Below are 21,340 nucleotides of genomic sequence, written 5' to 3'. Positions count from 1 at the left end.
CTGAGCACTGGAAGTCGTCATCTCAGCTGATCCATATAGGATGGGAGCAACACTGCCATTCTTGTAATTCAACGTACTACGTTATACAATGAGCGAGGAACGTATGTATCTTCCGTGACAAACTCATACACCATGGCAAAGAGAGGCGCAAAAGTAATAAAGGAAGAGGTACGACAAGCGTACACGTCACTCTTGCACCGTTAAACCACTTCAGAAGCTGCGGTGGACAAAGCCGCTGCGTCTGTACACAAATGGTGCTGCCCAAGACTCACCACTAACACGACAAAATCAATTATCGCATTTGCCGCCTGAGACGACAGCGAGCTTGCGCGAGAGCACACCCTGTGCATATAAATCTAGAACAGGATCGTAAAGCATAAACACTCGGAGGACGTTGACGATACGCACATATTGTGAGACGAGGCAAGACGTAGTCGTGGTCAACAACCAGAGACGCGTGGGCCAGGAAAACTGCCTTGGGGCGGAGTCCCAAATCGCGACGCGCTCAGGCGCCCAAGACGCGTCGACGCGACTCCGACGCGACGGTCGGACAGAACGCGTCCGCTGGCTCTTATACCTCCGCCTCCTTCCTGCGAGTCGTTTTTCGCTATATTCTACTCTCTGTGTATTACTCGACATGTCGCTAATGTACGGGAAGGAAAAGGATGCAGACCATGAGATAGGTAAGCCTATGCCATAGCTTTATAGGCTCCATTATTCCTCATCCCGTCTCAGACAACTCTTCCCATCCCGGATTCATCTCCTTCTTTGCCAAGCTCCCACCAAAATCTCCAGAGAATGGCACACTACGTCTTTTCTTTCGAGGCGAGTACTACTCCGCGCACGGGCCAGACGCGCTCTACGTGGCGACGCACCTCTTCCGCACGAACACTGTCCTCAAGTACCTTGGACCCGGAGGCAGGAATGGCCTACCAAGCGTGACGCTGAATGAGGGGCAGGCGAAGTCGTTTCTGAGGGATGCGCTGACGGCGAGGCAGCTCAAGGTAGAGATATGGGGGCCGGAGGCGGGCCAGGGGAAGAAGGCGACAAAGTTCAAGCTGGATAAAGAGGTATGTCCCTGTTGACTTCGATGAGGATGTGTATATTCTGAATTGGTGAACAACTCTCAGGCGTCACCAGGAAACCTACAAGCTGTCGAGGACCTCTTGTTCGTGAACACAGACATACTCTCCGCGCCCATCGTCATGGCTATCAAAATCACGTCCTCACCTACTGCGCCCGGTGAGACATCAAAGGCGCGAACGAAAACGATTGGCATCGCGTATGCCGACACGAGCACGCGTGAGATAGGCGTCGCCGACTTCGTGGACAATGACCTGTACTCCAATATGGAGGTGCGTGACGAGTTTATGTTGCTTGGAGGCGTTTCATTTAAGGGAGACATCGCGTTGCACAGACTCTCATCATCCAGTTGTCGGTCAAGGAGGCGCTGATACCAACAGGGACGATTAAAGCCACGTCGGAGCGCGACTTCGAATTGAAGAAGCTGAAGGAGGTGCTAGACCGCTGTGGAGTGGTCATCACGGAGCGGAAGCCCAGTAGGCTAACCCTTTATTCCCTGTCTTGCCGAAACATTGAGCTGAGCACCTGCAGGTGACTTCACGGCCAAGAACATCAAAGACGACATGGTGCGCCTGCTGAGCCCGAGCTCAATGCCCTCGACGTCAAGCGTCGACTCTGGGGTGGTCATACGTGCGCATATACCTCTGTTTCTCTTCTAGTGGAATCCTGCCGCTCATATGCGTCATGCCTTTCAGCCGAACTCTCCCTCCCAGTTGCGCCTTCCGCGTTGTCTGCCCTCGTTTCGTACCTCTCCCTCCTCTCCGACCCGTCCAACCACGGCACGTTCAGCATCCGCATACATGACTTGTCGCAGTACATGCGGCTCGATGCGAGTGCGTTGCGTGCACTCAATCTTACTGAGGCTCCTGGGAACATTGTGAGTCTTTGAAAGCGGTCGAGGGCGGTCGTGATACTGACCGCGATATAGGGCTCAAATAAGAATACGACGTTGTTTGGGTTGCTGAACAAGGGCAAGACAGCGCAGGGGTCGAGATTGTTAGGGAGCTGGTTGAAGCAACCGCTTGTCAACCTGCATGAGATCAGTGGGTGGCAACGATAACCGTTCTGTTGTGGAGATGCTGAGAGAGTGGTATGTTTAGGGAAACGACAGAACCTCGTTGAAACCTTTGTCGATGATGCCAACGCCCGCAGAATCTTGCAGGTATGACCGATTGTTTACAGAGCACCTTGCGTCCAGATTGATGAATACTGTACAGGATGACTACCTGAAGATGATGCCGGATATGCACCGCATATGCAAGAGGTTCCAGAAGTCTGTCGCCTCGCTTGAAGATGTCGTGCGAGTCTATCAGGCCGTTCTGAAGGTAACCCAGATCTTCTCATCACATACCTATTGACCCTATAACGTCTTGGCGTTCGTGTTAGCTGGAAGGCTTCATCACTGTGCTCGAGAGCGTCGACACGTCAAACGACGAGTATAAGTTCCTGCTCGAAGAGACCTACCTCACCAAGTTCAAAGTAAGCACCCGTGCGGCCTCACCACTCCCTATCTTACCTCGTCTGCAGGAGTTCAACAACAGCCTGTCCAAGTACGCCGAGATGGTTGAGCAGACGCTGGACCTCGATGAGCTCGAAAACCACAACTTCGTCATTAAGCCGGATTACGACGCGCGGCTGCAGGCACTCGCGGACAAGCTGAAGGAGGTGCGCGACGGGCTGGACGCGGAGCACAAGAAGACGGGGCGTGACATCAGCCTCGAGCTTGATAAAAAGTTGCACCTGGAGAACTCGCAGGTCTATGGGTATGTGTTCCGGGTGTCGAAGGGTGTGAGTAACCTATTTTATGCAAAGAGGGTGCCTGTGTCGCGTCGTGGGCTTATACATTGGGGTTGTAGGACGCGAAGTCGGTCACAGGCAAGAAGGGATACATCGAGCTGGGCGTCACGAAGGGCGGGAATTTCTTCACTACGAAGGCATTGAAGGAGCTTGCTGTCGAGTACCAGGAGACAACGGAGCAGTATCAGAAGACGCAGAGCGGCCTCGTCAAAGAGGTCGTCAACATCGCGTGTGAGCTGTTACGATGATGTACATGGATGGGTAGGCTGACGAATTGCAGCGACGTACGCTCCGGTATTGGAATCGTGGAACAATGTACTTGCGCATCTTGATGTGATTGTTAGGTGAGTAAATTTGCGGTGTTCAAGGAGTTGCCACTGAAGCTACTCAGCTTCGCTCATGTGGCAGTCAATGCTCCTGAAGCCTACGTGAAGCCGAGTATGCAGGAGAAGGGTGAGCCTTCGTTGCGTCGCCCCGTGGATAGTCTACTAATCATTCTACGCAGGGGCTGGCAGCTTGGTCCTCAGAGACGCTCGGCATCCGTGCCTCGAAGTTCAAGATGACATGAGCTTCATCCCGAACGATATCGAGATGATCAAGAGTGAGTACTTTCTGTGCTTGTGTTCTTGCTTACTCATCTGTCGATCAGATGAAAGCGAGTTCCAAATCATCAGTGCGCTCCCCGACTTGCATGTCCTCGCGGATAGCTGACTGGTATATAGCTGGGCCCAACATGGGCGGCAAGAGCACATACATCCGACAGGTGTGACGCGGCGTTGTAACCGCTGGCGGTTCTTCATCTTACATGGAATGTAGGCTGGCGTAATTGCTCTCATGGCACAGACTGGTTGCTTCGTACCATGTTCAGAAGCTAGCATACCCGTCTTCGACTCAATCTTGTGTCGAGTGGGTGCCGGGGATAGCCAGCTAAAGGGTATCTCGACCTTCATGGCTGAGATGCTCGAGACTGCTACCATCCTCCGAGTTCGTACTCTTGATGAAGCTAAGTGGAATATGCTAATGTTTCGCCATGCCAGTCTGCTTCGAAGGATTCGCTCATCATCATTGATGAGCTGGGACGAGGTAATGCCAATCACATATGCACCGCTCGATGTGCTCAATGAGATTGTTTCATAGGCACCTCGACCTACGATGGCTTTGGCCTAGCGTGGGCCATCTCAGAGTAAGCCAGCCTCATGCCTGACACTGCCGAGTGACACGCTGACCGCTGCCACAGACACATTGCATCCGAGATTCATGCGTTTTGCTTATTTGCGACCCACTTCCATGAGCTCACCGCGTTAGACCACCAAATCCCTCATGTGAAGAATCTACACGTGGTTGCACATGTCTCCAAGTCTGATGAGGGGACTCGGGACCGTGACATCACGCTGTTGTACAAAGTAGACCCAGGTACGCCTAAGCCGGGTTGTGATCGCTGTCCTCCCTCATTGTGACTTGGCCAGGCGTTTGCGATCAAAGCTTCGGTATTCACGTGGCCGAGCTCGCGAACTTCCCGGAGAACGTCGTGAAGGTGCGAGTTAAAGCTATTGGATAGCGGAGACCCTTGCTGATGCACTGTTTCAGCTCGCGAAACGAAAGGCAGACGAACTGGAAGACTTCAATACCGGTGGGTCGCGATGTACTTCGTACCAACATACTACGCTCATGAATTACTCTCACAGAGAAACGTGGGGAACCCGAGCTTCCCGCTGATGTCGTGGAAGAAGGTACCAAGATTATCGAAGAGTTGCTTCGGACATGGGCCGCCAACACTTCCCAAGAAGATGGTGAAGACATCGTCATGGCAGATACTGATGATTCTGTTGCAAGCGCACAACTGGCGCAGCTCAAGAAGTGTGTCGAGCAGTTTCGACCGCAGATTGAAGGCAATGCGTGGGTACAGAGCGTCCTCGCTTCGCTGTGATCACCGATATGCCCGTGCTCCATATATCCCGGTCTCTCGGTGCCGCTTTCTGGTCGTTGTTATGAACTGTCATGAATGTCGCTTGCTATGTCGCTCTCGTATGCTCAATGTAATTCTCCCTAGTGTACATTACTTGTTGCAAGGTGTCAGAACGAAGTCTGCCGCCCGTGATGTAACAACACAGCACCACTCGAGGTAATTCAAGGCATGTCTGTACACAAATGAATGATACGTCTAGAGGTGCAGTGGTTGGGGGATGGTCAATGCTTACGTGCGCCGGTATACCAGAGCTTCCGTCAAGATTGAGGGTTATGGGCCTTCAAGGAATGTCATGCCCCTGTTGATCGTCAGCCTCGGCTACATACTGAAGCGTAAAGCGCCCTCGCCTGATCAGAGAGACGTATCGACGTCCTCCGAGAAGTATGTGCTGGAGAAGGCCTATGTAACGTAGGCCGCCACACTTCGTCCACATTCGGACCTGTGTCGGCAGCGTAGTACGAGCGTAGACCTGTACTAGCTTCTTGTGAAATGGACAATAGCCCGTCTACATACTTGTACCTCGTTGATCCTGCCTCTTCGTAGGTGGCGTTGACATCACTGTGCACATGGGGGCGAAGGCCAACTTTCGCTGCGAGGCTGTTGCCCCCGCCGGCTCGTAAACCACTGCCTATCATGGTGGCGCCTGAATCGGAACCCCACGTCCCGCCCTTGACCTCGCCGACTGAGTTTGACGAATTTGTGATGCGTGGTTGTAGGGCAATGTCGTCTGGCGCATCATCTCCCAGTATGCGTAGTGAATTGCGGGCGTTGAGCCTTAGCGAATGTGCGTGAGACTTGGTGCCCACCAACATCAATGCGTAACACTCACATAGCGAGATATGAATTCACGTATACTATGGGAGGGAATCAGTGCGACATACGTGAGGTAGCTGCAGCACATACATTTGACCATGAGGAACTCGAATGTGATCACTAGGAATGTTTCAGGGAAGACGGCAAGCTGACAACATTCATATCAACCGATGTATCGCGACAGGATCACTGCTCTGGGCACACCATGATGACGGCGGTGAGAGAGCACGCGCTGTACATACATGTTCAGGGAAGATATTGGCATTTAGATGCAGTCATGAGCTTATAAGTCAGCAGTACAGACCTTGTGACTAGGCCCGTGTTCAATGTGTAGAACATCAACCAGTTGATAAGAGAGTCCGTCCTGATTGATGATGTGTCAGTATATGAGCAAAGTCTGTATCAACACTGACTTCCGGAAGCCAGTGCGGTGTCGCGAGAGGAGATGGCAAAGCGAGGCGGCGATGAGAATGTCAATGCATGTGGCAGTACCCACGGGATAGTACGTGATCCACTGGATTTTCGGTGTCACCGTGAGTCGGGCAATTAATAAAACCAGATACGCGCCAAGTATTGTGGTCGCAAGGCCGTGAGAACTGGTCCATTTGCATGCTAGAACGTGAATTGAATGAGTGACAGCAGCGCCAGATCAGCGCACCGACACTAACATCTCATAGCAGAGCACTGTATTACAAGACTCTTAGGACAAGTCGAGGACATACAGTAGGAGTTCTCAACACTCACCTATTCCAGCGGCTACATGTACAGGCAACGGGCGTAAACCAGAGGCTTCAGTGTGAGACTGACAAGGGGAGACCAGTCGGTACCTACCGAACCCAGCGCACAGAGCTATCGACTGAGACAAGTGAGTCACACGCGAAGCGGCGACAACTGCATTCAAACTTACAATGACCATAGACACGGGTCTCAAGCGACGCCATCCACGAAAATTGTGGGCTGTAGCATCTACTGTTGTGCTCACCAGAATCAATGGGGGCCGCGTTTGATTGGCGACCCAAACTCACGCTTCCAGACGCGAAATGTATACAATCTTGTGAACCACCGGTCACTGGAAAGGACGTTCACATATAAGAGCAGAACTCACGTATCCACGCTGAGTATGACAAATGCCTTTGACGCGAAGAATGTCTGGATGTTGAAGCTACGACGGCTGAATAAAACGGCTTACGGTGATCATAATTTGGGCCTGTTGCAATGTTGAACATAGTCAATTAGTCGTCGACTCAGGGACAAAGCTGAGATCGTACTTGGAAACTCCAGTGCACCACCCCAATTCTGCGACAACACAGAAATTGGTGATGAGGTACCAATACATCATATATATGCAGAATGCGAGGTGTAGTGAGTCCAAACCCCTACCGCAACATCGCGTCACATGCTTAAGCTCGTTGCCGAAGTTGAATCGGTGTGGGTAGTACATACCAGAGCCAGCAGACTGATATCTTGTTCCAGAGCTCGTCTTGAGGGTATGCTCGGAAGTAGATGTACACTTGCAGGTTCGTGATGCCGTAAAGTCTGCACGAGTCCCAGATGAGCGCGTCAATCACTCGATGGTGTGCTTTAGTGGTAGACGTACATGGCGGATGCACACACGCCAATTAAGGTGGCACCATACGTCGTGTCTAGTTCTCCCATGGTTCACTGGTACTGGAGCCACTTGTGAGGCAACGTAGGGCGTACTTCACGTTTATATGAGACGGTGTGCTATGCTGTGTTAGCGGCGTGGGAAATCATACAACGATGGACTGACCAGAACTTGAAGATGTTCGTCTCCATCCGCTGTCAGTCGAGACGTTATCGTGCGCATCTGTCAGGCAATGTCTTCGACTCCTGGACGCTTCATCTTCAACTACGAGCGGAGAGCGGAGACTCGGAGTGAAATCCCCGAATCTTTACTGTGTGTAACGATGTCAAAAGCAAGGTGAGCGGACACTGAAGTGAGATTGAATGCGAGTCACGCCAAGAAACCTGCTTCCTCGGTGTATGACCGTATCTCTCTGTGACGACGATCAACATCTACGTGTCAGTACATCGATCAGTTTGACGTACCAGTGTACACCGAGGAAGCGACTGGGGTAGGTGAACCATCGTAAGCGTGGCAAGGGCTGACACAAGAACCATGCGGATATGTCCACAAGTATGCTAATCATCCCCGTTGACGTAGCGTCTTGCGCAGATTCACATATTGGTGATTGCGACGTCTGCATTGGAAAGACAATTGAACTCACATAAATGGTTGAATGCACATGCACTGTCATTCGGAAGCTACAACCCCGGGTGATGTACAGCAAGGCGGTTGCTGGCATGTGGTCATGAGCTTTGCAACCACGTCCACTTGCGAGCATCCACAACTCATTGAGCAGATTTTGTTTAATGAATCAATTAGGCTACTCACGAGGGTATTTAACGGCGGTGACGAGGCTGTAGCTTCGTTGTAAGCCATGCCAGTAAGCGGGCTATGAGTGACACTGAATATTGAAATCTCGATGGTTACCGTGGCGTAGACGATACATATCATTCCACGATCGCACTACGGATGCTCACTCTGACATCGCGGGCAAATCAACTTGTTGTGAGTAACGAAGCATGCAACGAGACTTGAATACCAGTGAGGACATCCGCACAAAGAGGCTGCCAAACATCGCCCCGATGGAGCCCTGCATCAACCTGATTATATGCAAACGAAAGGAAGGGCAGACAATCTGTCGGGTGTCTGAATCTGCACCAAGAAGCCGGTGATTGTTCTGTGGGAATCAACGTAGCCGCACACTGGCACATGCTGGCAAAGATGAATGTCTGCCGTCATGTCCCTATGACCGTCTCGCAAGTTATTGCCTACGATGGGGATACGCCGCTGGATCTTGACGCAGATGTGCTGAGCATCGGCATGACGACCTGTCCTAGCTCAAATGCGTGTATGCGAGGTTTCACTGTCCGGCATCCATTCAACACTCACATAGCAATATACCAGTCCGTAGCGGAGCACGGGTTTCCGCTAGTAGCAATATATGAGTTGACATGCGCTGTGCGAGTAGTCAGGTCGACGAAGACGACGAATGGGAAGTTGCCACACTCACTTCCACTGGATCGAACTGTTTGATTCTGCCTTCGTATGCTTGAGATGTATCCAAGTTCTGCTCGGCCATGATCCAGTTGTGTAAACCTGAGTTTGACGCCTCCGTCGAAGTCGATGCGTCAACCTCCATGCCCGTTTTGCGAGTTGACAAGCAAATCACGCAAAGCCAATCGAGGGCTCAATCCCATCCGCTGAGACGGTGGGCTCTGTCAATTTAGCAAATTTTAACACATGCCTAGCCACGCACGATCCGTCACGCACCGACTCCAAATCCATCCAGGTCTGCCGAACGTCTAACTTCGCCCGCCAATGGTACTCTCTCAGGTGCTTCAGGTGATTGATACAGGAGCCACAAGACTCTAGTAGTCCACTCCCAGGAGGCCCAACGAGTCCAGCAAGGCAAAGGTCCAGCCTACGAATGACACGGTGGCCAGTTGCAAAGGGGCCTGCTCGCGCCATCAGGCGTGAACGTGAGTAACAACGATTTGATAGCGAGCCCATGTGAAGGTGCTAGTCATGCAACCTTAAGTTGTCGGTCTGCGATCGCTCTACTCAGCACCGCGTACAAGGTTGTCTTCAAAGTCTACCAGAAGTGCAGGCGGCTCGTCGTCGCACTTGGCAGACACTCCCGACCTCCTCCGCCTTGATGATAATGATTGTCAATGTTACCATGACTGCAATAACAAATTGAGTATGTTACTTACAAGGACGCCAACCAAACTCGGACTGACCAAATATCCATGTGTGCGGTACCCCAAGTTTCTGGACCCATTACGATTTCAACTCGGACGCCCAGATAACCATGACTGCGTCGGGACTGCATTCCAAGTTCAAAATCTGGCGAGTCTAGAGCAGATGGAGGCAGATGAGCTGTTTTGTCAGCGTCCGTCAGTGCTAGTGAAGAGCAGGACAAGTTCAACTGAAAGTCGGATCGACACGTCACAAGCGCTGGTACATACGCGATCACCTGACCGCCACGCGTCAAATGTATGCAGCCTAAAGTGCCACAAGATTTGAGACACCACGTCCCTCAGTACTGTATTAGGTATGCAACTCAGCATACGAGAGAGACCCTGATTGGCGTCGCGATATAAGCCCCGTACGTAGCGGGACACACCTACCGAGCGTGGTCACCTGACCGCGTCAGGTCAGATTTCTGACTTGCTATCGTATAGCGTCGCATTGCGTTTGTGTCATTCCGCATATCGCGCGATGCGCGGGCGAGTGCCGCTCAAATTTTTGTGCGCGTCGATATTCAATGACGTTAGTACTATGCCGCTGGGCTTTCTGCGAGTCGCTGCATTCGCGCACTGCGGAATCTCTGGCCCGCATTGCTACCCGAGCGATGTGATGAACGCCGTGGCTGGGCTCGCCGAGATCCTGGCAGGCATCCCCATTGCGCAGCGGAGCATGTAGGAGTGCCAGCCACGATGAAATGCAGAGATGATATCGAGAGCCCAATTGGGCAGGGGACCGAGCGTCCCGACTCCATCAGCCCTCTACACCCTCCATTGGCACGATGAGCGCGTACAGACATCGACGCCGAATACAGCCTAATACGAATGCCGACGATACGACGGTATAGAAACCATCCTCCGTCACCACCACGCACGTTGCTCCCCTCAGCCATCACCCGCAACTCCAAGGAGGTGTAAACACCGATGAGGCGCAACACCACCTGCGCAGAGTACAGGCTTACAGCCCATCTTGCAGCGCCGAACTCTCGTAGGTCCGAATCTGCAACGACGTCGTCAATCCGAGCCGCGCACAGACGCACCTGATGATGGCTGCAACATAGCGTCAAGGCGTAGGTGGCAGATGGTGCCGTTAGAGTTGACGTCGACCGTGTCCACCGGGAAGAAGGTTCCAGGGCGCGAACGTACGTGCCGGGTCCGAGTCGGAGAAGATGCGAAGGTTCGTGCTAAGTGCGCATTGTATAGACTCGGCGCATACAGCTAGTGGCCAGCGCCCTAGTCCGCGTCTGCCGGGCGTTCTCTGTGTCGTTGGAACACTGTCGCATCCGCCCGCTGGCTGCGCTGCAGAGTGCAATGGCAAGCGTACTTTCCTTGAGCTCAATGCGTCCGAGTCTCAACCGCTCACGCTCGCAGCCGTCAAGAAGAAATATCAAGCGATAGCGACGAGACCATTACGATACGATACAATGTCACTCAAGTCCCACTCGTACATTCCTCGGGCTCAGCTCCCGCCACTCAGAAGTTGACCTTCGAGAGGACGGAGTAGAAGTGCTCGCCCTGGATCTTGGCGACCTGGAGCTCGAGCGCGGACGGCTGGCGCGAGCCATCGGTGCCCGCGAACGCGCCGGCGCCCCATGGAGAGCCTGTGTGTGGAGCGTGCTCGTCAGCGATCGGTTCGCGATGAGGGATGACGGCATGACTGATGCAAGGCAGTGGGTATATGCGCTCCTACCGCGGCATTCGCGCACACCGATGCCCAGCCAGCCACACAAAACAGGGAAAATGACACTCACCACCGTGGACCTCGGTGAGGTTGGCGAGCTGGGGAAGGCCTTGCTGTAGCCGAGGGGGACGAAGATGAGGCCGTGGTGGACGAAGGTGGAGAGCAGGTTGATGACGGTGGTCTCCTGGCCGCCGCCGAGGCCGGCCGTCGAGACGAACACGGAGACGTACTTGCCCGCGAGCGCGCCCTGCGCCCAGAGCTGGCCCGTCCCGTCGATGAACGCCTGTGCGCGATCGAGGTCAGCCGGTCAGCGCCCGCGGTAGGGAGGGCAACGCACCTTGAGCTGGGCGGGCATGTTGCCGTACCGGGTGGGGACACCGAAGATGAAGGCGTCGAACTGGGTGAGGTCGGCGGGCTGGATGACGGGGTAGGGGCCCTTGGGGGGCGCGTGCATCTTTTCGAGGACGGCCTCGGGGAGGGTCTCGGCGACCTGGTAGATGGTCGCGGAGCCGCCGGCGGCGTCGACGCCGCTCTTCACGGACTCGGCCACTGTGCACGCACGGTGAGCACTCAACGTTAGAGAGACGGGGATGGGGACGTACACTTGGCGACATGGCCGTACATGGAGTAGATGATGATGGCGATCTTGGGAGACATGGCTGTAGGTGCGGGTGTGGTGGTGGAGGTGGATGTGGGCTGGTTTATATCCTTGGGCGGAGAGGCTTTAGAGGGCTTGTCGTCGTCGAAAGCGGCTTTGGTCTTTTTGCTGGGAAGCACATACACTGCTGGACGAGACACGCCACCCGCCCGTCTGCTTATAACCATCGATCGAGCGCCTATGGGGTCTCCTGTCGAGGGTACGTTCTGGAAGGGCCGTGGCATGGAACGACGGCGAAGAGGCGCAGGCGGAGCCGCCGCACCTGGGGAACGCCTGGCCCGACACGGCAGCTACGTGCTGCGCGTGAGACACCCTTCCCATTCCTGGCCGCCCACCTGCCCCTTCAGGCACGCGCGCCCATCCTGTCAGCACCCCGTCAGCACGCTGAGTCGCTGCTGAGGAAGGCCGCACACGGGCGCCTGCGAGTTGTGGGCGGGAGAACACGTCCATATGCGGGAGGTTGTGATGCGCGCGGTGCCCGATATGGCAGCGAACGCCCCCGGTGCCCGATGCATCTCGCGGCCTCGCCGCCGGAGACGTCATGGCCGCACCCGATCGCGCGAACATCTTGCCCGGGAAGTGCGCGCCCCTCGTTCGCCGGCCTCGCCATCGCTGCCGTTCGCCCGTTGCAGGCGAGTTCTCCCACATCCTCCTCGACGTCCACCCGGCCGTCTCCCGTCCTAAACGTACATCACCATCGATAGGAGTCGTATCCCTCGGATCCCCTCGCTTGCCAGACAGCTTGTGTGCCCCCGGCGCGTGCTGACAAACGAGGTTGGGTTCGGTCTGACAAGGAGCGCAGACCGAGCGTAACCGTGCTTGCGTATGGGACCGCTCTCGCTGACCAATCCTCAAGGAAGCTCGTGGCGAACGTTTTGGGTTTCGATGGACGCCTGTATGTCGACGTGCCCGTGTCACCGGATCCTGCTTCGCCATAACTCTCTACTAGTCTCTACTGCATCCTGGCGCCGGGATCCATGGATTTGTACTTACACAAGTCGTACGCTCTGAGATTATTTCACCGCCTAGAGGCTAGACTGTCAGTCCCCTATCGATATCATATTCAATTTCGGTCTAGTCACTCATCTCCTCAGCGGTAGAATTCTGGCAGACTTGTCGACGAAAACGAGGCCGTACAGCCGTGGCCCGTTGATGCTGATGCCATCGACACGTCCACCACAAGTGACAACCCGCGCGGAACTAACATCGCATTGAGTACGATCCTCCCACACCCCTCCACACTTACAATGAAGCACCCTACAAACAGACAGCACGTCGCCGCTCAATCAGACCCTCTCACAAGTGTAATCCAGGTGTAATACCGTTTACTGCGTCCTCGGTCGTCTCCGTAAGCCCCCCTCGAGCCTCCTTGTAGCATGCTTATTCGTGGACTTGTAAGACGCGTTTGGTGTTCACGGGCGGCGAAGGTTCGTACAGCGCCCACCGATTTCTAACGGCGGCTTGTCAGTGCGGTTGACCCACCGATGACTGTAGCTCATAGCTTTTGTCATGTTCGTCTCTCCCTGGACAGCGTCGGAGGCCCCTACACATGCACGACGACAATGCCCGAGATCTCCGCTCACTGCTCAGTTCTATCGCCCACCAGCGCGGCAATCTCCAGGCCTATGTCCAGGCGCGCCTTGATCGTGGACGTTGGCAATGAGGGGCGTCCGGCACCGCCGTGCGCTATACTTACAGGAAGTGCGTACATGCCCTCAGGCTGTCAGTCCGTGATACCTTTTCATTTCCGCACAGCGCTCCAGTCTCCAGCCATAGCCCACATTCCCAACACCGCCCACCGCACAAGAGCCCCGCGCAAGACGTCCGCCCTCGGCGGCGTGCATTCATCCTTCCTGACAAATCTGCATACCACTCATTGAGCGCAAACGCTAGGCAGTCACCCGGCGCATCGCACACCCTCCTTCGCGGGTACGTACGTAGCTCCGGATCCCCCCCTCATCTAATTGGAACCTCACCCTGCCTCACTTCGGCGCGCGCTAGTTCCCCCCCTGCGCATCGCACTATGGCAGTCCGGCAGCATGAGCGCACGCGGGGGTACCCGTCCCAAGGGCCACGCGCCCGGACGAAACACCTCCCGACTCCGACGCGCGAGGGATGCCCGCCCTCGCTCGCTCTTGCACGTTGGAGGCTGAGGCCGAGGGTGACGGTTGAAACGTTGAAGTTTGAGACGGGCAGACGCTGTAAGCGGTGCGCCGCCTCGAATCCGAGATGCGTTACGCAGCGCCCCGCGACACGCCCTCGGGCTCAGCGGCCTCTGCTGCAGATTGTGTAACGAGCTTCGGACGTGGGGCCTCCTGTGAGTACCATACTTATCTGGTACGTCGTCGCAGACCGCTCTCGCTCACTGGCAACGCGTTCATGGTACTCATAGAACTCGCGGACGCGATATATAAGCGCCGCATCGCACAGCGTATGCACAGAAAGAGACCTCCCTCGAGCTGAGTACATGTTCGCTCGAGCAGTCGCTACCACAAGGCCCGGCGACCGACGGAACTTGAAGCTGTCGTCCGCGATGCCATATTCTTCCCATCGGTGCGGGGGCGAAGAAGCACCTGAGGAGCCCGATTTGACGTCCTGGGGACGTTCGAGGAGCTGCGTTCGAGAGCGCCTGGGCAAGCTAGTCCTGGGCGATGTAAGTATGCGGCGCAGGGGGTCCAAGGCTTGGACGCAGGGGGCGAGGACGATACTCAGTAGTGCTCTGATTGTTTTTGATAAACGATGGCTTAAGCAAGCGATACGGCTCGTAATGACATCTGAGTAAGAAAGTCTCACTTCTCACCCAACCAGGGGGAGTAGGTTCGCGTTGAATTACGGAGAGAACCTAATCAAAGCTACATGGAGGAATATTCGCATCTGCGCCGAAACCTTCTAACGGATGAAGTAGTCGACCGAGTGCGTACATCTGTTGTTCGACCGCGAGCATGGTACTGATGATGCGGAACTCCTGAACTGGGTTCGCGTCCAAAAACATAGACACCGCGTAGTCGAACATAGGGCACCGCCTAAATCGCCAGACGTACCGCCCTTGTGCATTCCGTTCGAGCATGGGGTGATGAGCGCAGATGATGAACCTCCACTCGTTGTAGTATACGCTGTACGCGCAGAGCGCGTCGTCCAACTGCACTGCAGCATCTGCGTCGCTCAATTGGCGGTCTAGATCCCAGCCCTGCTGGCGATAGTGGTAGACGACGCATGTCGTGAGCGTCCAGTGTAGGGCACCAGTGTCTCCGCTTCGGCGGACTTGACGTCTTCCTCTGAGTCGGTCTCACCGCGTACGATGACGACGAGTGGGATGACTGGCAGAGTTGGACACGGGTATCTAGCAAAGTAACATTGGTGAGAGACATCCGTATCTCCGGGTCACTGTCTGTTCGCTAGCTTACCTCCAAGTAGGAATGAATCGCCAAGACGTTGACGAGCGGCCAGGCAATTGCAGTATGAACTCGCCGATAGGGTCATACGGGTCCAGTTCCCCTGCCAACTGAGAGGAGGAACTGGACGAGGTAGTAAGCGCCATTATGCTTGCCTTCTGCTCCACTGTGGCGTTGGGTCGCATATACAGGTCAGGTACGAAGTTCTCGCGCGGCTTCTGGTCATCCCAATCGATCCATTTACACTTTGCTAACTGATTTAGGTGGTGGAGATGCAAGGCAGCGAAGTGCATTGTTTGCTCGGCCATCGTTCGTGCACGATCCTGGATCATTCGATCTACCTGGGAAGCGAAGTGTGAGCATAGCGTGGAAGTCAGCGAGCGATCAGGTACCTGGTGCACGGCTGGTACGGGGATACTTCCGTGCCGGCTCAGGGACAACTCTGATATCATGTATGCCTGTTTGATGCCGCAAACACGACCCATTAAATTCCACCAGCATTGTGACGGCCGCATTGGTTCCCAAAGTACTTCTCCACTGATCCATGTCCACCCGTGTGCCGATGGATCGCGACGCACAGTTTCGCTCGAATACCTGGGACCTAGATTCAGCGAATGTGACACTCCTCTCCTTGGTTTGCAGGTTTGCAACTTACCCTGCCGAAGTCAGTGCAGACAGAGCAGGGCCTGACATCAGGCCCAAGTGCATCAGCACATCTTGAGGAGCGTAATAGTGACCAGCAACAAATATGGTACCAGCGAAATCTAGGGGCGCGGTGACTGGGCTTCGAATGATGTATTAGCAAGACTCGAGCCGACAAGGCATAAGGACCGCTTACCCCGTGATTGTGTCGTGCTGTACTGTCGTAAGTATCCAGAGATGAGGGCAAACACTCCAATGACTTTGCTGTTGTGCTGCCGTATGATACACTGGTTGGCGGTATTGCGGCGCGCATTTCAATGCGAGCTCTGGTCAACCGGGAGGCGCGCCCCGCCTCCTTGCGCAACCACTCGACGAGTTTGATAGACCGTTCAATTGTATCATCGCTGGGATCGGGTCACAGTCTACAACCTTGGGACCAAGGAAGGCCACAGTAAACGGGTCCATGACGGGTGGACGCAATGAATATTCCGGAACTTCTGGATGCTCTGCTGAATCAGGGTTGGAAAATGAGGACTGGGAGGAGGATGCGTCGGATCCATCGGAGCCTTGCAGCTGGCGTGAAAGCTACTGTTCTCCAGAGACGTCGCGCCATTGGACCTCATCCCATATGCCGGTCAGCCGGAAGATGTGGTGCTGAAGAGACAGGAGAGCCAAGGCAACACGGTAGCGGCTTCGCAGGAAATGCGCTGCGTCCTCTTCATCGCTTCGGAGACATGCAAAAGGCAGTGTATCAAATAAGAGAGACATAAAGCGATACTGCCCAGTTGAGTCGGAGATATAGGGGATGTGCGCAACGAAGTGGATGGCTTCGGAGTCGTATACCAACCCCAATGTCATTGCCCAACGTGGAAGCTTCCTTGCACCATTGTCCTCGCGAGGTCTGGCTCCGCCGGCACGATTAGGGGCGGAAGCTCATGCCGTGCATGCTCGTATCATGGATAAGAGGCTGACAGTAGCATTGTTAGCTAGGCGGTGCAACACGAGCTGCATATCAAGAGCCGGAGCGGGGTGCAGTGTATCCCAGCCAGAAGGACCTTGAGCGACAAGCATGAGAGCAGGATTAAACATGTTGATGGGAAGACGGTTCAACTTTTTTGAAGACGGTGCATCCGGCTCAGTGTAGTAAGCTGTTTGGGTATACACCACCGCGCAGTCGATGAATCCTGCACCATCAGCCTGAGAGCGACGACCATCAGGCTGTATCAGGGACAAGCCTTGCCTTCGAGAGGAGAACGGGTGCCCGAGGTTCAAAGAGATCGTCAGTCACCAGCCCACATCCAAGAGCATTCGTGACATACATACCTTCTCACCATTGTGGCAGGAATGCCGTCGAGCGCAGTCATGATTGCATGTCTTGCTTCGAACTCGCCATTTCTATACCGAAGGACCGCGTAGACTTTGGGTTGCTCGTACGTGATGATTGCGTATGTTGTGAATTGACAATTGCCCATTTGGGCCGTGGCAACGCTTGATGGTCAGAGTGAAGCTCGGGGAGAGGCTGTGGGGGGATCATCCCTTCATTTCTGCGTCGGACAAGAATTGCACGATGCACTTTCCCTCGTCGTATATATGACGCAGGCTGGAGTGGACCAAGTCTGCATGAAGCTCCCATTTCCTGCGCCCATGACCGACTGCTTTCAGGTCCTGAATGGCGCGTATGCAATCAATAGGTGCATCCGTGTGACATGTGCCAGCAACTGTACCATCCATAATCGAGGTGCCACGAAGTGTTGCCATGTAAGTTTAAGCTCTTGTAGATACCGGATCTGCCTCGAGCAGAGCAGCGCGATGTCCGAGCTCAAATCCAGAGTGTCCAAGGTGCGCAACACCCAAGAATGACTCATTACAAGCGTAGCTCGAGACACTTCGATTCGTTCAAGCTGTGCGGTACTATGAGATGTGAGAGGTCCTCGTGTCTAGTGAAATCTTCACAAAAGCACAACGAGCCTGGAGATCAACGTACATATTCGTGAAACCCAGTACAGACGGCCGAACGGTCGGCGTGTGGTGACTGCCAAGTGACTGCGGCCAGCAACACAGGTCGGTCTGACGGTTGACCGTGACGTGCCAGTCAGTGAGTCTACTACTTAAATGAGGCGCTCGTACTACTACTAGCGTAGAGAATGTCACGTTAGAGTGACGCTCAGTGACGGAGTGACATGCACCGATCACAGTAAGCAAATCTCGCGATCGAGCCTATTCCTCTACCCACAACCACCATGGCTAGCGCGACGTAGGTGCTGCAATACTGCACATACATTGCATCTAACACATTGCTACAGAGCACCAAAAACATCCTGGGCGGACGACGTCGACGAACTCGGTGAGTCGACCCTTCCGTGCGCACGTTCCTGCTCATTTTCCGCCTCAGAGCAGCCCACCAAGTCGGAGGACTACGTCGACGAGAACGGCATCCGTACAACGGTCGAGTTCACAGTAAATGATGACGGCAAGAAAGTCAAGGTACGCCGCCCTAGATTCGCATTGCTTGGATCTCAAGCTCACGGGATTTCATCGTCAAGATCACCCGCAAGATCAAGCGGGTACTCCAGAAGGCGGTCGTGGATCACACAGTAGCCGAGCGGAAACACTGGGCAAAATTCGGGCAAGAGAAGGGCAGCAAGCCGGGTCCTGACCGGGCAACAACGACAGTCGGCGAGAACGTCATGCTAAAGCTGAGCGCGGGCAACAAGGTGAGCAGGACGTTCCGCTTCCGCACAAACCTCTGCCTTCGGCAGATGTCTCCTTGCTGCAAATGTATGGAGCTTGTCTCCTCCCCCCTGAAGGCAACATCGCTGTCCATGCGTGAACCGACACTGTCCATTGGCTCAGGTACCTCGTAGAGCTCGGCGTTTGGTAGCATAGCTCACGCCCCACGGTGCTTCAAAACCAATGGCTCATTGCCGTTTTGTCATCTCTGGCACGCCTCGCGATCGCACCCGTAGCATGTGTTCGCGGCTCGGAAATGCTCCTCTGATGCGCGTACCACATGAATTACTAACACGATACCCTCCAGTCTTCCGAGCCGGAGCCCAGCGCCGAACAATCCATGAAGGCCAACCTCGTGCGTGCCGGTGCGGGCAAGGTCGTCTGCCGTCTCTGCAAAGGCGACCACTTCACCGCCAAGTGTCCCTTCAAAGACTCGCTATCTGGGCTCGACGGCACGGACACGCCCCCCTTCGGCGGGATGACACAGGGGCGCCAGCAGAGCCCGCGGCAGCGCCCACCGTGGGCGGCAAGTACGTCCCGCCGTCAATGCGCGGCGCGCGGGGGCCGGGCGAGGCGATGGGGCGGCCGGGCGGGTCGCGGGACGACCTCCCGACGCTGCGGGTGACGAACATCTCCGAGGACACGCAGGAGAACGACCTGCGGGACCTATTTGGCGCGTTTGGCCGCGTCGCGCGCGTGTATGTGGGGCGCGATCGCGAGACGGGCGCGGGCAAGGGCTTTGCATTCGTAAGTTCGAGGAAAAGTCTGTCGCGCAGAAGGCGATGGAGAAGACGCACGGGCGGGGGTACGATAACCTCATTCTGAACGTGATGTGGTCTCGTAAGTCGCATTTGCTGTTGTGTGTGTTGTGATGCTTATTCTGCTGGCAGAACCGAGGGAGCAGCGGTGATTCTCGTGCTGTTGTATTATATCATGTCCGCACGATGCTCATGTGTTCATGGCTGTATTGCCGAGTCATTCTCGCTGATTGCATCGTCATCTATGTAGGCGGTCGTGGTGGGAGCAACAACGTAGCCCCATAAGAGTATGACCCATAACCTCAAACCGGACAGTCGTACCCTCGTGTCACGGCGGTAGCTGAGCCACTTGGAGGTAAATGCGGACATGTACGGACTGGTCCCGTGCAAGATCTGTGGTAGGCTCTGCAGTTGACACATGGCAGCTGCTCCATCTCCGTCCGCGAAGCGAGCAATCATAAGAGTATCACAACACCTATCGTCCACTCCATAGAGCAGTCAATGCCCCCTGAGTCGGGATCATCGGCTCGTTGGCTGTTCTAGGGTCTCCTTCGGTGTGCACCCACTATCAACAATGCCGCCGTAACTGTGAGTATCTAAAAACTTTCTCGAGGGCCGCCTGCAACTCAATGGTTCGCACTGGCACTTTCAAACCGAGTCGATGCTAGCCAGGCCTCCTGTTCTGCACTAGCATGGAAGATTGGAGACGCCAGTTATGTACTCGCGGTCGTGGTAAACACACGAAGATGTACTTAGTCTGTTCCGTTGGGTCCGCAGCCGACCAACGCATGGTTGCATGTTACGTCAAAGAATACGATGCGCATCTACGCGACGACTTGGCGCGACCCTGGGATCTCCGAGTCTGCCGCTCACCTTCTGCACCTGCATTCTAGCTCTCGACTTGTAGAGGTTGCGGACATCCACACATTGCGTCCGACGTGCAACGGATGTGCGTCATCATTTCCTGTTTTGTATTGGGATGTCTCTAATGGGTATCTTTACTGCGGTGGGCCGTCCGAACAGCAATAGCTCGAAAGCTCGTTTCTATCATTCGTACACTAGCACAAATGTCGAAGAGCGCCGCCGCACTAGGGCAATCAACGCACGCAGCCGAACAAGCATCAGCATGGCTGTTTGGATCCTTCGACACTCGAGAAGACCTCGATCCCATAGCACGCCGGCTATGTATACCTCAACTGGACTACTTGCAGGACCTCGTCAATCGTGGGACACGCTCGCAGTACCGGAATCGTGGATTGAGGTGAGTGTAGTTCTCGTCCGTCGTCTCTCCGTACTCACCGAAATATGCGCTCGCAGGAGCTGAATGATGATCTCCCGGAGAAACAACACTTTTTCGACACCTACACAACCGGCTTCGACTTGCGTCGTGTTCGTGTCATGCTGAACCAGATACGAGACGAACTGGTGGTACTCAAGTTGAGAGAGGACGACATCATCGAAGGACCCAACAGGTCTACGGAGCTTCGCCGACGTTCTCCCTGTCGACACACCGTTACAGGAACAACGCACGCGAGGACAATACCGGTCTATCCCCGTGGCGGTGCAAGAGATCGGTTCGCGGACACACAAACCCTCAATCAAGTGGCGCAGATATTGCTCTATCGAGATGTCCCCTCTTGGCGGAGCACGCCGTTGCCTCAGCGTTCGACGGTGTGCCTGGTGTGTACATACGAAAGTGAGTACTGAACTCCAGAGCGATTGATTATCTCATCAAGGATGTAGGCAGAATTTGACTCTAGATGGCACACAGAGCCTCACGGAGACAATACAATTCGTGGCGATCTATGCCTCTATTCAACCGACCACAGTGCTGTCTCTAGAGCTGTTCACGCGCCTGCCCATCAGCGACATGAATCCTGCTCTTTTGCTGTGCACTCTGGGGCCTCGTTCGTGGGAGCAGCATACACGGGGTGACCATGTCTTCATATTGCCCACTCGCCATGATATGGCACGTACTGCTGCATC

At 54.8% G+C, this 21,340-nt stretch overlaps 7 protein-coding genes across 7 annotated transcripts; 2 read left to right on the top strand and 5 right to left on the bottom strand.

Annotated features, from left to right (window-relative positions):
* Positions 1-637: 637 nt before the first annotated feature.
* Positions 638-4,807, top strand: B0H18DRAFT_870456 (DNA mismatch repair protein; the record flags this gene model as incomplete). Its single annotated transcript, XM_048040099.1, has 24 exons — positions 638-683; positions 736-1,070; positions 1,131-1,355; positions 1,418-1,559; positions 1,615-1,713; positions 1,779-1,960; positions 2,012-2,126; positions 2,184-2,245; positions 2,301-2,408; positions 2,470-2,562; positions 2,611-2,871; positions 2,940-3,111; positions 3,161-3,219; positions 3,264-3,333; positions 3,386-3,481; positions 3,530-3,553; positions 3,603-3,643; positions 3,697-3,864; positions 3,918-3,963; positions 4,018-4,063; positions 4,118-4,293; positions 4,347-4,414; positions 4,468-4,510; positions 4,566-4,807. 24 exons carry the CDS (start codon positions 638-640, stop codon positions 4,805-4,807), a joined length of 2,919 nt encoding a protein of 972 aa, XP_047898138.1.
* Positions 4,808-5,231: 424 nt separating this feature from the next.
* B0H18DRAFT_982569 (uncharacterized protein) lies at positions 5,232-7,352 on the bottom strand. The gene is made up of 13 exons (XM_048044547.1): positions 7,257-7,352; positions 7,103-7,195; positions 6,946-7,035; positions 6,765-6,821; positions 6,685-6,710; positions 6,567-6,628; positions 6,491-6,515; positions 6,328-6,358; positions 6,223-6,271; positions 6,073-6,173; positions 5,960-6,023; positions 5,676-5,807; positions 5,232-5,620 (listed from the first exon to the last, which is right to left on the bottom strand). Exons 1-13 carry the CDS (start codon positions 7,313-7,315, stop codon positions 5,582-5,584), a joined length of 828 nt encoding a protein of 275 aa, XP_047898137.1. The 5' UTR covers positions 7,316-7,352; the 3' UTR covers positions 5,232-5,581.
* A 3,510-nt stretch (positions 7,353-10,862) lies between these two features.
* B0H18DRAFT_982559 (NADH-quinone oxidoreductase) lies at positions 10,863-12,259 on the bottom strand. The gene is made up of 5 exons (XM_048044546.1): positions 12,095-12,259; positions 11,777-11,940; positions 11,512-11,723; positions 11,245-11,457; positions 10,863-11,110 (listed from the first exon to the last, which is right to left on the bottom strand). The coding sequence occupies exons 1-5, from the start codon at positions 12,151-12,153 to the stop codon at positions 10,967-10,969; spliced, it is 792 nt and encodes a 263-aa protein (XP_047898136.1). The 5' UTR covers positions 12,154-12,259; the 3' UTR covers positions 10,863-10,966.
* Positions 12,260-13,758: 1,499 nt separating this feature from the next.
* Positions 13,759-14,612, bottom strand: B0H18DRAFT_604712 (uncharacterized protein). The gene is made up of 2 exons (XM_048038754.1): positions 14,219-14,612; positions 13,759-14,147 (listed from the first exon to the last, which is right to left on the bottom strand). The coding sequence occupies exons 1-2, from the start codon at positions 14,299-14,301 to the stop codon at positions 13,805-13,807; spliced, it is 426 nt and encodes a 141-aa protein (XP_047898135.1). The 5' UTR covers positions 14,302-14,612; the 3' UTR covers positions 13,759-13,804.
* Positions 14,613-15,236: 624 nt separating this feature from the next.
* B0H18DRAFT_1207994 (uncharacterized protein) lies at positions 15,237-16,429 on the bottom strand (the record flags this gene model as incomplete). Its single annotated transcript, XM_048036246.1, has 4 exons — positions 16,063-16,429; positions 15,880-16,008; positions 15,617-15,818; positions 15,237-15,565 (listed from the first exon to the last, which is right to left on the bottom strand). Coding segments are annotated over exons 2-4 (582 nt in total), but the record flags the coding sequence as incomplete, so codon positions are not given.
* Positions 16,430-16,717: 288 nt separating this feature from the next.
* On the bottom strand, positions 16,718-17,504 carry B0H18DRAFT_604888 (uncharacterized protein). The gene is made up of 2 exons (XM_048038755.1): positions 17,190-17,504; positions 16,718-17,106 (listed from the first exon to the last, which is right to left on the bottom strand). Exons 1-2 carry the CDS (start codon positions 17,336-17,338, stop codon positions 16,800-16,802), a joined length of 456 nt encoding a protein of 151 aa, XP_047898133.1. The 5' UTR covers positions 17,339-17,504; the 3' UTR covers positions 16,718-16,799.
* A 591-nt stretch (positions 17,505-18,095) lies between these two features.
* On the top strand, positions 18,096-19,942 carry B0H18DRAFT_982527 (eukaryotic translation initiation factor 3 subunit G-domain-containing protein). Its single transcript, XM_048044545.1, has 8 exons — positions 18,096-18,120; positions 18,170-18,210; positions 18,259-18,350; positions 18,410-18,580; positions 18,904-19,015; positions 19,084-19,298; positions 19,349-19,436; positions 19,487-19,942. The coding sequence occupies exons 1-8, from the start codon at positions 18,107-18,109 to the stop codon at positions 19,504-19,506; spliced, it is 753 nt and encodes a 250-aa protein (XP_047898132.1). The 5' UTR covers positions 18,096-18,106; the 3' UTR covers positions 19,507-19,942.
* Positions 19,943-21,340: the final 1,398 nt, after the last annotated feature.

Source organism: Fomitopsis serialis, assembly GCF_022376445.1.
Source record: "Fomitopsis serialis strain Sig1Antser10 chromosome Unknown B0H18scaffold_7, whole genome shotgun sequence".
Classification (NCBI taxonomy): domain Eukaryota; kingdom Fungi; phylum Basidiomycota; class Agaricomycetes; order Polyporales; family Fomitopsidaceae; genus Fomitopsis; species Fomitopsis serialis.
This window is presented reverse-complemented; position numbering and strand designations above follow the sequence as displayed.

Coding starts and splice junctions, on each gene's coding strand:
- B0H18DRAFT_982527 (XM_048044545.1), top strand. Junction 19,016..19,083: donor CGACCACTTCACCGCCAAGT/GTCCCTTCAAAG, acceptor GGGATGACACAG/GGGCGCCAGCAGAGCCCGCG. Junction 19,437..19,486: donor TCTGAACGTGATGTGGTCTC/GTAAGTCGCATT, acceptor TTCTGCTGGCAG/AACCGAGGGAGCAGCGGTGA.
- B0H18DRAFT_982569 (XM_048044547.1), bottom strand. CDS start 7,315: ATGGGAGAACTAGACACGACGTATGGTGCCACCTTAATTGGCGTGTGT. Junction 6,629..6,684: donor TACATTTCGCGTCTGGAAGC/GTGAGTTTGGGT, acceptor TGAGCACAACAG/TAGATGCTACAGCCCACAAT. Junction 5,808..5,959: donor CGGGCCTAGTCACAAGGTCT/GTACTGCTGACT, acceptor GAATGTTGTCAG/CTTGCCGTCTTCCCTGAAAC.
- B0H18DRAFT_604712 (XM_048038754.1), bottom strand. CDS start 14,301: ATGTACTCAGCTCGAGGGAGGTCTCTTTCTGTGCATACGCTGTGCGAT. Junction 14,148..14,218: donor CGCGTCCGCGAGTTCTATGA/GTACCATGAACG, acceptor TGGTACTCACAG/GAGGCCCCACGTCCGAAGCT.
- B0H18DRAFT_982559 (XM_048044546.1), bottom strand. CDS start 12,153: ATGGGAAGGGTGTCTCACGCGCAGCACGTAGCTGCCGTGTCGGGCCAG. Junction 11,724..11,776: donor GTACGGCCATGTCGCCAAGT/GTACGTCCCCAT, acceptor GTGCGTGCACAG/TGGCCGAGTCCGTGAAGAGC. Junction 11,111..11,244: donor CCTCACCGAGGTCCACGGTG/GTGAGTGTCATT, acceptor ATCGCTGACGAG/CACGCTCCACACACAGGCTC.
- B0H18DRAFT_604888 (XM_048038755.1), bottom strand. CDS start 17,338: ATGGGCAATTGTCAATTCACAACATACGCAATCATCACGTACGAGCAA. Junction 17,107..17,189: donor CCTGCCACAATGGTGAGAAG/GTATGTATGTCA, acceptor CTCCTCTCGAAG/GCAAGGCTTGTCCCTGATAC.